The 14,017-nt window shown below is 32.5% G+C and overlaps 1 protein-coding gene across 1 annotated transcript in view; it reads right to left on the reverse strand.

The window, feature by feature from the left end:
- Positions 1 to 11,237: 11,237 nt before the first annotated feature.
- Positions 11,238 to 14,017, reverse strand: part of LOC126739219 (dual specificity protein phosphatase 22-like) — a 100,442-nt gene continuing 97,662 nt past the window's right edge. Inside the window, exon 7 of the mRNA XM_050444797.1 lies at positions 11,238 to 12,243. Coding sequence (XP_050300754.1) covers positions 12,047 to 12,243 — 197 coding nt within the window. The 3' untranslated portion in view covers positions 11,238 to 12,046. The remainder of the gene's footprint in view (positions 12,244 to 14,017) is intronic.

Consider the following 14,017-nt stretch of genomic DNA (forward strand, 5'->3'; position numbering starts at 1 on the left):
ACAAATAGTCTATTACGTAAATAGCAATAATAAATGCTAGTTTATTGATAGAGATGATGCGATAAAAACTCGTAATTTTTACCAAAAAAGCATAAACGAAATCCGGACTATACATATATGTAAAAGAGAAATATAGAGTACCAAAAGAAATGTACATCGCTCATCAAACAAGCTAAATTCATTTTTTTTAATAAAGAACGATATTTCAAGGCGACGGGTATTAATGTTGTTGATGTGAGAGCAATAAAAATGTGTAAAGGCAGTATTTCTTATCTTACAAAAAGGATTTTCACCGCTAATGCTTATCACCACAAACTCCGATTCTGGCTTCACTCAGTTGATTTTACAAGTTTTCCTTATTACTAGAGAGAACTCGTAAGATTGTTTATGAATCATTTGTTTTGGTGACAAGCGTCAGCGGTGATCACTTTTAAATAATCAATAGAATAAACAAATTAGAGAGTTCTGAAGTTAAAATACCCGTTACACATAAATGCTTCAATAAACCTTTACAAAGGTCATGAATAAAATATGTCCCAAGTAAAACATGACCAAGTTACGTATTCGAAAAAGACGGTCCACTTTTGCCACCTCCACAAACTCAAACTACTCATAAATGAACTAAAGCCCACACTTATTTGTCTATTAAAAATATATAAAGATAATTGACTGGATGGAAGAGGAGGCATAGCCAAAATGCTTAAAGAAGAATATTCACATAAACATGATAACAATCCCTACCACATCATGCTCAAATTCAAGCGTCCAGATAATAAAACCCAAAAGTAACTCAGTAGTCATTATCTATATCCCACTAGAAATAAGAGTCGAGGAACAAGATATATCCAGGATAATACAAAGACTTCCAACATCACTAATATTATTGGGAGATTTACGGAAAGGTAATAATAATTATTAAGCATGAACAATGGTATCTGTACGAGACTAACTCTATCAAATCAAAATATTTCTCCCCAGACCTTACAATGGCATCTCCTCTACTCGCAAGTAAAATAAATTGGAAAATATTGGAAGATACAGATAGGACCGATCACTTCCCAATAGTAATCAAAAAAAGGATAAAGTTTGGAAATTACAATGAACGAACAAGAAAGAAGAACCTTAAAGAAAGCAGATTGGCACCAATATAGACTTAAGATCATAATTCAATACATCAAAGGTGAGATACAGAAATATAGTACATCAATATCATTAAAAAAGGGGTATAAGAAAAAGAAAGAACAGTATAATGGGATGAAGAATATAAACAAGCCAGTAAGGAAACGAAAGATGCCCTACGACAGTTTAAAACAAAATTCTTTATGGAAAATTATATAAGAGTAAGACAAATGTCGGCCAAAGCCAAGAGAAACCTAAAGTATAGGAAAAGAGAGGGTTCTAAAGCAATTTGCAATAATTTGGAGTAACCCACTGGAAACGGTGTGGAGAAGAATCAGTACATTCTTAAATATAACAAAAAACAAAACAACAAAAATTTGGATTGTGAAAGCAAAAAGCGTTTCCTCCCATGATGTCACACATAAAAACTCACGGACTTTGGCAATATGCGAACGGTGGAAATATTGTTAATAAGTTGGAATCTGAAGTGTTTTGAAATACTAACTGTATATTGCCCTTGATAAAAACCATAAGTGATTTAGTACCGTTAGCAAAAAAATAACCTGTCATGACCCCTTGGAATGGGGTCTATATGCATCCTAAGAGAAAATGAATCTATCTTTCTTCACAACGTCTCCTAATCCTTAGTTTTTCATCATATATAGCCAAAGAAAATCTAAACTTATTGATAAACCAATCTATAAATCCAACCTTTGAAGTCAAGAAGCCAGAGACAATAATATGAACTAATAATAATAACCAATAGCGGCTGGGTTAAATGGTATTTATTACTCGATGATCAGAAACTTACTGAATAGAGCTAGAGAACCTATACCAGTATAATGGAATAAACTCCTGTATTTTTCAATACTAAGACCACCTCACTTAATTTATGTGTTGAAAAGACCCTGGAAATAATTGTATAAAATAGAATTGAACACTACATTGAATACAATTTAAAACTACCCCAAAGCCAGATAGGTTTCGGAAGAGAAAGAGGATGCATGGAGACAAAACAAAAATTTCAGAAAAATAAAAAATCAGTAGTATTTTTGGATATCAAGACTGCCTATGACAACGTGGATAATTTTAAATTACATGAAGTTCTGCTAGATAATAAAATTCATAGGAAAACAGCAAATCTAATCTTTAGTATACTATACAACCGAGAAGCAATACACTTCAATATCAAGCACTCAGAATTGTATTAGGGTGAATAAATTCCACACGCACTAACTAACTTATTACTAGCAGAAAGTGGAGAAAGCAATCTGGATTATACAAAGAAGGATGTGACTAAACATCTAAAAATAAAAAACGATGAATTTATAAAACTCATTAAAAACGAAAAGCAGATGGACAAAAGTATAACATGTTTTAACACAAAAGGAATAACTAATTTTCTAATTGCCTATAAAGAAGTTGGGACATATGAGAATTGCATGCAGAAATACCAAGTAACCCCATGTTTCAAATATAACAGAATATACCAAATGATGACCAAGTATTGCCACTACAATTATACAGACGGATCAAATATGTACAGCAGAGATTATTGCAATTTGAAATAGTGTAAACTATTGTCTAGAGAAAGATATTAAGAAATGTATAATTTTTACCGATTTAGAAACTGCAATGAAGAAAATAAATCCTACAAAGATCAAAACCAAATTAGACCACATCACATATTTAACTAAACAAATTATACTGCAGGCAAATATGAATTAATTTGACATAAGGTTGGCTTGGATACCGGGATATTCGTAGATATAGTCGGCTCGTTTTACTCTAACACATAACGGATTATCTCCGGGTATAAGTGGACTGGTTAAACAATGAATTCCTTATCGCCGTCTTATTCACTATTTATATTGAGTACCGGTTTGGACGACTGTTACCAGCGGTTTAAAAACATTTTTGGTTTTTAATGTAATATTGGCTATTATTTTAAAGGGTACTAATATTTTTTTTAAACGAAATCCTTTTTTATATTTAAATAATTTGCTTTAATATTATTATTTATTAGTGTAACCTAATTTTTATTATGATTTAATAAGGTAAAAAAGAGGTAGAATTGGGTTAAAAAAAGGATTGTAAATTCCGGGAAATGTCCAAAACCCAAATATAGTGCCGAAAAAATAGATTATGTACCTGAAAAGTGATCATTTGCCTGATTGGACAAATAAATACTTGGATTGTCTATACTTACATTGTATTCTTTTTATTAATTAAATTTACTTTGCGATTTTTTAATTTTTGAATTATGGATTCGCAAGAAGACAAACATATTGCTAAAAATCGGTTTCTATCTTCGGGTGAACGTCGTTTTAGTTTAACAAAATTATTTTAAACAAGAAAAAACATGGAGCCATTGACCTCTGTTTTGGCAGTAAAGAAGCGGACATGTGATGCATGCCAGATCTCAAGAAGTACTTTACATAAGATTTACAATATGGACGAAGAAGAACTAGACAAACCAAATAAAAGAATCCGTCGGCATCCAAAAAGTCTGGACCTACCCCAAACAATTAAGAGCGAAATTAGAACTATTATTTATAAAATGTATAAAAGTAAACAACACGTGACGATGGCTGCCGTACTACAAATAATAAAGAACAAATAACTTTGCGACATTAGCTTAACTAGTTTGGCAAAAGTTCTAAAGAGTTTATAATTTCGTTACAAAAAGGCAAATTATCGGACAATACTGTGTGAACTTTCACATGTAGTGACAAAGAGATGGAATTTTCTCAGAAAATATCTAAAAAATAAAAACTTGGAAGATCCCAAACAATTTGTGTTTCTAGACGAAACTTGGATTTTTGCCAAAGGAAACTCATCAAAATCATCATGGCAAGATGGTAGCACGCAATGCTATCCCAGCAGCAGTTCTAGTTGTGGAAAAAGGTACATTGAGCTACATGCAGGAAATGACGAGGGCTTTATCTCCGACGCTAGTTTGACTTTCTCTTCGACGAAGAAAACAGACGACTAGCACGGAAATATGGAGTGCCGATATTTTTAAACATTGTTTTGAAGAAAAACTCCTCAAACGGTTGGAAAATGCTTCTATTATAGTCTTGGACAACGCCTCAAACCATTCCAGAGTAGAAGAGAAATTTACCACTAGCAGTTGGAAGAAAGAGGAAATAAAAACGTGGATATAGCAAAAAAATATTGCTCGTGACGATATATTTTTAAAGGCTGGTTTTCTGCAGAGATGTAAAACGTTAAATATGGGTTTGAAGTCCTGCGATTATCGCCTTACCACTGCCAATATAATCCAATTGAGTTAATTTGGGGCATAGCAAAAAATTATTATGATAAGCACGCTTCCAAAACAACCGATGAAGTCAGTGTCCTTAATTTATGGAAAGAATCCTTACATCAAATAAAGGAATAAACATGGAGAAAATCTATAAATCACACAGAAAAAATTATAGCTGAAAACTATCAAACCGAACAAGTGATATCGTCGCGGTACGACCCCTAATTATACGCCCAGACGACTACCAGTAGTGAATCTAATTATTCCGATACTAACATATCTTCAAAATCAGACTAAACTTAATTTAATGTATTTAATCTCAGACTAAACTTCCTTTAATGTTATAATTTTTTAATGTTTATATTTTTGCTCTTTTTTAAAAATATAATAAGTCTTTTTAGCCTATTTAGGTCTTTTTTTATTATTTTAGTAGAAAATAAACTAATATTACTTACACCCATAGAAATTAATACTAATACCCAGTAAATTTTAAAAAAATCTTATAAAAATATGAATTAAAAAATTGTTTAAGAGCCGCTGGTTTCTTAACCGGGGAACTTTTATTACTTATGTGTCAAAGTAAAGCGTGCCGACTATAGAAGGAAATACAATAGCAGATAAATTATTAAAGATAGGTAGAATATTAAAGATATCATATGCAATAAATTTAGACTTACAGAATATAACACCTAACTTAAAGAAGAGACACTAAGAAAAGTAGAAAAAGGAATAGAAGAAATCTCTGGTCAACAAGCAAACTGCCAAGCAAAAATTACTTGGCAGAAGATCTATTACAACGTTTATACCCATAAGAACGACACGTGGTTTAACTCCTCAATATTTACTTTAAACAGACTGGGTATTAATGTACACCCAAACCTCTGTAAACGCAAACTCTGAGAGGGGAGTGTAATTTAAGGTATACAATATTAGGAAGCAAAAAAGGTATCTCTAAGCTATATGACGAAGTGTGCAAAGTAGTTAAAACACCTATGTCATTGATGACATTCCTCCATGAACCGACAGTGGTAATATTAAACCGGTTAATAAATAATTTGAGAGAAACAGTATTAAACTATAATATGGATTCCTGGGAAAAAATCTGCAATACCATCTATCAATATCTGTGAAGTCTGACCAATATTCAAGGTGTTTCATTAAGCCTGGATCCCGGCAATATCTCGGAAACTGTCAATCTGACATCATTGGAATCTTTTTGATAATATAAAAGTGACCAAGGGAAAATGCTGGAAATTATTTTTAACTTCAAAATTAGGCCACTAGGGGGCTTAATTAAAAGGCCTATAATTTAACTTTAATTTCCTCCAGGAAATGTCAGCTTAAGGTACCTTTTTTTAACAGAATTAGAAACCTTGAAATGCTTCTTAAATATTGTATGCAGTAGTACGCAAAAGTTTTTAGTTAAATTGCTAGGTATCATCTGAATTAAAAACTGATTTTTTTATAAAAATTCAAGTAGAAGGGTAGAATTTTGATAGCAGAATGGAAAAGTGGAATTGATTTACTAGAAAAACCTGAAAACCGTAATCGGCTATCTTTTTTACTCTTACGAGTTATTACCCAAATAAAAATTTGACGCTTAATATGAGTATGTTACTTGGCATTAATAATTACTGGTTTTTTTTTTGTTTATTGAACACCTCCCTTCGCAATTTATTGGACTAATCCAAAGTATGTACAAATAACAAAATTTTCAAAAAAATTTTGAAGTTATTATAATAAGAAGATAATTTCATTTAAACATCATAATCCTAATCTAACTATAATTATGTGAGGTAAATCTAGATACCAATTGAAAATTATGGAGTTATCATAAATGAAATGGCAAATAATTTATTTTTGACAGTTGACATTTTTAATTAGTTGCGCATTATTAAAATTTACATTAGTTATTTTAATTAATTTTGGGGTGTGTTTTTATTGTTAAAATGACTTACACCAGTGTCAAGGCTTATGACATGCTCGCTGTATAGTTTCACTTTTTTGAGAATGCTCCCATTGCAGCACGTGAATATGCTACAAAATATCTTAAGCAAAGGCATTATAGCAGAAAAGTATTTTAACAACTTGCAATACGTTTGAGGATATGGAGAGATGTATACTCCCTTCGTGTGCCAATTAGAAGGAGTCCGGTAAGAAACCATGAAGATAATGTTATAAATGTTCTTGCATACGTTACTATACTGCATTTAAGCACAAGAGAAACTTCGCTTCATCTAGGAATTATTTATCTTTCGGTGTTCATTTCATCCATATCATGTATCCTTGCATTAAGCTCCCTCAGGAAAACGATTTAGACAAACGAAATTCGACACCAATAAAGTTGTCATATATTCAACCTTGCAGCCGAGAGACTGGAAGAACATTTTTTTTTAATAATTTTTGGAAGACGTAAAGGTTACCAGAAGCCTGAAACAAAAAAAAATCCTATACCTGGTAAAAAACAGAAAATTACGTAGTACAAACAAAGTTGCTCTAAGATGCTGGAAGAAAGAAAAAAAATGAGTTTTTAAGTCCTAAAACTCCGGAAAAAAGGCTGCAAAATGAGAACAAAACAACTCTAATTTTTGACAGACATAAAAATTACGTCAAAAACCAGGAAGAATTGGAAAAATGTCTTTAAAAAATTTGGAATAAAAGTAACGAACATGAATAAGTTGCTTCCAAGAACCTGAACGAATTAATTTTTTTTCTAGTTTCTGAAAAACGTACAAATTACGTCATAAGCTGGACAAACGAGAAAAATGTTTATTTATAATTTCTGGAATATTAAAAAAATTCTTTTAAGATAGGAATTTTTAGAAATTGATTTTTTTTGTCTAATATTTGACGTAGAATTTATACCTACACTTAAAAATGGTGCGAAAAGTCTACAAAAAAAGGGAAAAAAATTAAATTCGTGGAAAGTGTAAAAACTACATCAAAAGCTTGCAAAATGAAAAAAAAAATCAATTCCTGGAAACCATAACATATTAGATCAAAGAAATTAAAAAAAAAATCTCTTAAGAACCTGGAGGTTAAAAAAATGTTTTCGGATTTCCGGAAGGCGTAAAAATTACGAAAAAAATCTGAAAACAGGAAAAAAACATTTCCAAATCCCGGTAACCGTTAAATAACATATTAAGTACTTTCCTACTCTTGAGTTCAAAATACATTAGTTATGATCCCAGTTATCACAAGCCAAACTGAAATTAAAAAAAAAATACCCTTATCTAAAAATACAAAAGATAACAAAAAATTAGAGACCGGTTCGGACGTTCCGCTTTTAAGACGTCATATAATTCCATCCTTATTTCGCACAAAAAAGGAACGGCGAAATAGCCTATGGAGAGTTGACGCGAGCCAACTGTTCCCGAATAAACGCCATCGATAAGAATTTATGATGCTGTTTTTAGGGAATTATTAAAAAGTTACTTTATTAATTATTAAAAAAACCTTTTGACAACAATAGGCAAAAATAAAATATTTAAAAGTATAGTATGGATTCTAATTTTATTTCAGAATTACCATTAAAATAATAATTGAAAGAATCACCTTAACACACAAAAAAACAAACTGATCACATTGATCAGCACTGAAATTTCCAGAAGAAAAACTTTCTTTTCTTTACTCGAAATTAAAACATCTGTCACCGTTTTTAGTTAAAAAAATTGAGTACTGAATTTTACAAAATGATGAACACTTTGAACGTAAAATTTTTGTTCTTTTTCTTTGGTTATAATCCGTTGGCATTTAAACAAGCTTTAAAATTTTTCGTATTATGATGTTTAAATTAAATTATCTTTTTATTATAATAACTTCAAATTTTTTTTAGTAGAACTTTTGAATTTTTACATAATTTGGATTAGTCCTATGCCTAGATAAACTGCGAAGGGGGGTGCCAAATAAACAAAAGAAAATCAATATTTATTATTGACAAGTGACATACCCATATTAAGAGTCAAAAACTTTTATTTCTGTAATAACTCTAAGAGTAAAAAAGATAATCAATTGGGATGTCCAGGTTATTTCTAGTAAATTTAACCTATTTCTCGATTATGTTATTAAAATTATACCGTACCATTTACTGCTTTGTGGAAAATCAAAGTGTCAGTTTTTAATTCACATGACGCCTCCTACCAACTTTACTAAAAACTTTCGCGTACTACTGGGTATAATATTTAAAAGTACTTACATTTCATTTTTAAACAAGCCCAAATTGACTAAAATCGTATAAGTCTTTTAAAAGATATAGCTATTTAAGCAAAATACCTTCATTACCTTCCCCACTTTATGATGGTCGGTACGCTATTGATTCTTTGACCAAAATGATCGAAAATGTTCCAACACCTAAGGTGCCTTAACCCTTTCGTCCCGAACGGTACACATATGTACCAGGCAAATTTAAAAATTCCTGTTTGTAAAATAAAGCGTTGATTTAGTTAGCACGTGTATTTAGTAGCGGCAGTATTGCTGCAATAAAATTAGTTATTCAGGACACTCAAGTGCTTATTTATGCAGTTTTTTATTATTCAAGTGCAAGTGCAGTGCTGTCAGTTCCAAAGGTAGGTCACAACTATGTTTTATTTTTGTATTTTTGAGTATGTTCATGTGGTACATATATGTACCAGCAGGTATTTATGATGGCACACATGTATACCAACAGGTCTGTAATTACGTTTATTTAATTTCAGCTTTAATATGGATCGCCGCCGTCCGCTTTCACGAAAAGAGCTACAAAAGCTTACTGAAGAATCCTCAGATTCAGAACCTTCGGAAATTCGGAATTTCCTGCTGGCTCCAGTGATAATTATGAACTCGATTCCGATGAAGAAGCTGGCAGTGATACGTCTGATATGTCTTCGTCGTCTTTATCGGAAACAATGCAAACCACTGTGCATCAAAACTCAGACATAAACTCTGCGCAACCACCACAGGTAATTGTTGATAGAAACCTAGTTCTTGACTGGGTCATTCCTGACGAAAAATTTGAGCCTGCTAAAATCCTTCCTCCTGAAAGAGAGTGTATGCTAGCTCCAGATATCACCAAGCAGTTGACACCTATGCAAATTTTTCATAAAGTATTTCCTCATTCTCTTTATTTGCACATTGCAAATTGTACGAATGAACGTCTGAAAATCCTAAACCAATTAAAAAAAAGGAATGAGAAAATGACTGACAAAGGAGAAATACAGAAATTATTTGGCTGCATGTTCATTATGTGCTACAATCGCCTTCCAAGCCTAAAAAATTATTGGAGCAAGAAGGAGTCAATGGGAAATAGCACAATTCAAAAAACTTTTTCAAGAGATCGTTACATGACTTTGGGCTTAAAAATTTACTTTGCTTCTCCTCAAAAACCCCCAAATGCTTCAAAAACATATTATATTGAAGATTTATTATCTTGTTTCAAATACACATTTCCAAAATGTCGCCAGGATAGCCAGTATCAAAGTATCGACGAATCTATGACCAAATTCAAGGGTCGATCTTCTTTGAAACAATATATGCCCCTCAAACCAACCAAGAGGGGCATAAAACTATGGCTTCGCTGCGATGCAGATTCCGGCTATACGTATGATGTCAATGTATATTCTGGAAAAGAGGACCCAATTCCCGCTAAAAATCAATCCCTAACTTTGGGAGAGCAAGTCGTAACAGCTCTTGCGTCTACAGTTAAAGAAAATGATGTTGTGTTGTATTTTGATCGCTTTTTTACAAGTGTGAATTTGTTACTTTCTCTAGACTATGCAGCCTTGGGAACTTGCATGTCCAATTGCAAGAATGTACCAACTATGGGAGACAAACTCCAAAAAGTGGAATCTCAATTTAGATGCACTTCTTCTGGATTATTTTGTGTAAAGTGGCAGGACACAAAGAAAGTTTTGCTAATGAGTAACTGTCATAAGCCCAATTTGACAACAATTATCAAAAAAAGCAAAACCGGTGAACAACAAAATATCGAATGTCCAGAGGACATTTCTTTTTACAGAAAAAAAATGCAAAGGGTTGGTCGGGCTGATCAATTTATTGGGCTATATGATCATGATCGAAAATCAGCAAAGTGGTGGAAAAAGGTGTTTTACACATTCCACAATATGTGTGCAGTAAATTCGTGGATAACGTATAATCAACTGAGACGTAAAAATGAAAGCATTTCTTTTCTTTCCTTCCTTACCACACTTGCAGAAGAATTAGTAGCAGAAGGTATACGATATACAAGCTGACCATTACCGAAACAAGGCGCTCCTTCAAGAAAAAGAAAATTATACGGATCTTCAACATTACATCTGCCTGTAGAGGGATCAACCAGAAGAAGATGCACTAGATGTTCTGAAGAGAAAAAACAAACAAGAACAAAAACTTTTTGCCGAGAGTGCAATATTCCATTGTGCAAGTTCTGTTTTATGTTATATCATACCAAATAGTTAATTAGGTTCATTTTCTACTTTGCAAAGCCGTTTTTGTATTTATTTTTTTTTAAATAAATATTGGTATAGCATTTTTTTCTGTTTTTATGAAAATTTTGATCATACCTGTTGGTACACATGTGTACCACCATAAATACCTGCTGGTACATATATGAACCACCCCCTCCACCATTCCCTGACTATTGACAAGAATTTATATTAATAAAAACTCATTGTTAGGCATCCTAACAATAATACTTTACACTATTTATTACTTAAACTAAAATATTTTAATTCAGGGACGAAAGGGTTAAGCTAACATTTTCCATAGAAAATTAGAATTGGACTTTTAACCATTCAATTAGCCCCTAGTGGTCAATTTTCAAACTTAAAAATAATTTTCAGCATTTTCTTTTAGCCACTTTTATAATGTCAAAATAATTCCAAAGAGGTCAGATTAACAATTTTCGAGATATAGCTGTAATCCGCGCTTAGTGAAATACGCTGTATGTATTAACAAAGTAAGTTAACAGTAAACAAAATAAATAAGTGAAAAGAATCTGAAAACCAAAGGTCTTACAAAAAAAGAGTGGGTAATGAAACTGCTACACAGCAGTGAAGGAGATATAGAAGACCAGCAGTAACTAAGAAAGGCAGATAGTAGATCTGAGACGGCAGAATACAAATTCGATAGTACCCCTCATATCAGAAGAGAGATTGGATAAATTGCCTGGTAGCAGAGTAGAGAGAATTACGAACTTCCAAGAATATTTTCAATTTAGTCACTAAAATATGAGTCTTTTCTTAGAGCTACTAAAGAATATTCTTAGATTTTAAACGTGTTTTGTGTTTAGTGAGATGCAAGCTGATTTTGATCAGACTTGTGCCAATAAACTCCAAGTAAAACTTTACCTTTATAAATATTACCGCTACAAAATGGAAGCTCAATCCACCATTTTTGTGCACACAATCTCTCGCACTCCCTGCTGTATACCATAATTAACAACACTATTAAGCCTCCTCAGCCAATCACAGCTCGCATGAACCAACGCAGTCACATTTTTTCGTTATACTTGACCCTAAATACTTTTGAGCTATTTTCGTTACATATGTATTTTTTTTGATTGCGCCAAGTATCCAACTAATAGAAAAATCACATTAGGAACTAACCGGTAAAAATTAGTAGTAGTTAATACGAAAAAATGTGATTGTCAAAATTAAAACCGAAAGCGTTTAAAAAATGCGTTCGCTATAACAACAAATCGTCGAAATCGTCTTCTTTGAGGGCTAGGGGGACCTGGACTCTGCCCTGGGTGCCCCGACGCCTTAAGGGCGACACCGGAGGGCTCGTTTGGGGCGTCGAGGGGGCGGTGTAGTTTCCGAGCGACGACGAGGTTGAGGTCAAATCGACTCGGCTACCTGAACGGGAGGGAGGGGCGGAAGAACCTAAAAAAATATCGTAATTTAATTTTCAACATTTACAATATTTTTAGAAACTCATTTATTGCTTTAAGATTAAGTTAAGATTAATCTAATTGCAGATTTTTTGAAAGAATTTAATGGGGCAGTAGAGAAAATTAATATTTTTTACATGCTTGTTGACTGTTGTTCTTCTGTAAACTGTAAACAATAAGTTGTCCGGCAGAAAGGGACATGGAGAAGTAAATGATGTCGGTTTGGGTAAGGTAGAACATGGATTGAAAAGGGAGCAAGGCAGTTGGAACATCTTGTTATTCCATTTAGAAATTTACAAGGAAAACATACATCATAGTAATCCCTTCTACTTGACTCTCATAAACTTGACAAAGTTGTGCTGAATATTTTCAATCTTATTGATATTTATCTAATAGCTAAGAGACCATTCATTATACACCACTCATCTATACAGGGTGTCCGGAAATTACGCGTCAGGATTTCGGTGAATGATTCTACATGAAAAATCAAGGCAACAAACTTCTATACAATTTTTTTGAAAACTCAAATTTAAGGAAGATACAGGGTGTAAAATTTTTTTTTCCTATTTTTTTTAATAACTTTTTTTTTAGTGTACATTGTATTATAAATTTTAACAGATAATATCTACAATTTTGATAATTTGAAAATCATTATAGTGCAGCTGGGGGAAATGAGGTAAGAGCACAACGTTTGTACAGAGAACCGTTTCCGAATAGAAGAATATCACGATTGCAAATGTTTAGCACTATCCATCAGAGACTAGGAAACTTTGGAGCATTTAAAATTATAATCGACATGATGTGGGCCGTCCACAAAGAACTCGAACTCAAAGAACGGAACTCCGTGTTTTGAATGATATTGAGGATAACCCTACTCTTTGGCGTAAGATCAATTGCAAATCAGAAAAATATTCCGAAAAGTGCAGTTCATGAAATTTTGCAAGAGCAACCTACATCTCTTTCATTATCAAAAGGTTCAAGCTTTGAAGATCCAGGGATAAACACAGAACAGATATAGAACAACGTTTTCAGAATAAATTTTCCCTCAATATGTTGGCCGGTATTGACGACCATCATTTAATAGGGCCACATTTTTTCCCGCAAAGACTAAATGGTGAGGTCTACTTAAACTTTTCAAGAAATTAATTGCCCAATCTACTAAACGACGTTCCTCTTCAAATAAGGCGTGAAATGAGGCTGCTACAAGAAGGTGCTCCACCCCATTTCAATGGAGCAGTAAGAGAATATTAATATCAAAATTTTCCTGAAAGATGAATTGGACGCGGTGGGTTTGTGCAATGGCCTAGACCGCCAGATCTAAACGCTATGGATTTTTTCTTTTGAGGTTATCTTAAATCTCTTGTTTACAAGGTTCATGTAAATAACCATGAAAAGATGAGACAACGGATTATTGACAATTATTAAATAATTAAACAGAAGGAATGCATATTTTCTATGATTCGTTGGAACTTCCAAAGACGAATTAATTTATATATTCAAATGGAAGGGCAACATTTCGAAAAATTTTTATGAAAGTATTACTTTAAAATTAAATTAGGTGTGCTATCGTAAATAGTCATTTCATTTTACAAATTACCCTTTAACAATGTTTGTTTCAAAGCTTGCTGTGTTAATTCTGAAAATAAGAATTTTTAATTATTAAAGATACGGTTAATGTTTAAAGTCGTTTTTCTCGGAAACCGTTAGTTCTACGATGAGGCAACAAGAGCATCTTTTTAAAAGACATTTTAATGCTCTTTACTAAT

Source organism: Anthonomus grandis, chromosome 8 (genome assembly GCF_022605725.1).
Source record: "Anthonomus grandis grandis chromosome 8, icAntGran1.3, whole genome shotgun sequence".
Classification (NCBI taxonomy): domain Eukaryota; kingdom Metazoa; phylum Arthropoda; class Insecta; order Coleoptera; family Curculionidae; genus Anthonomus; species Anthonomus grandis.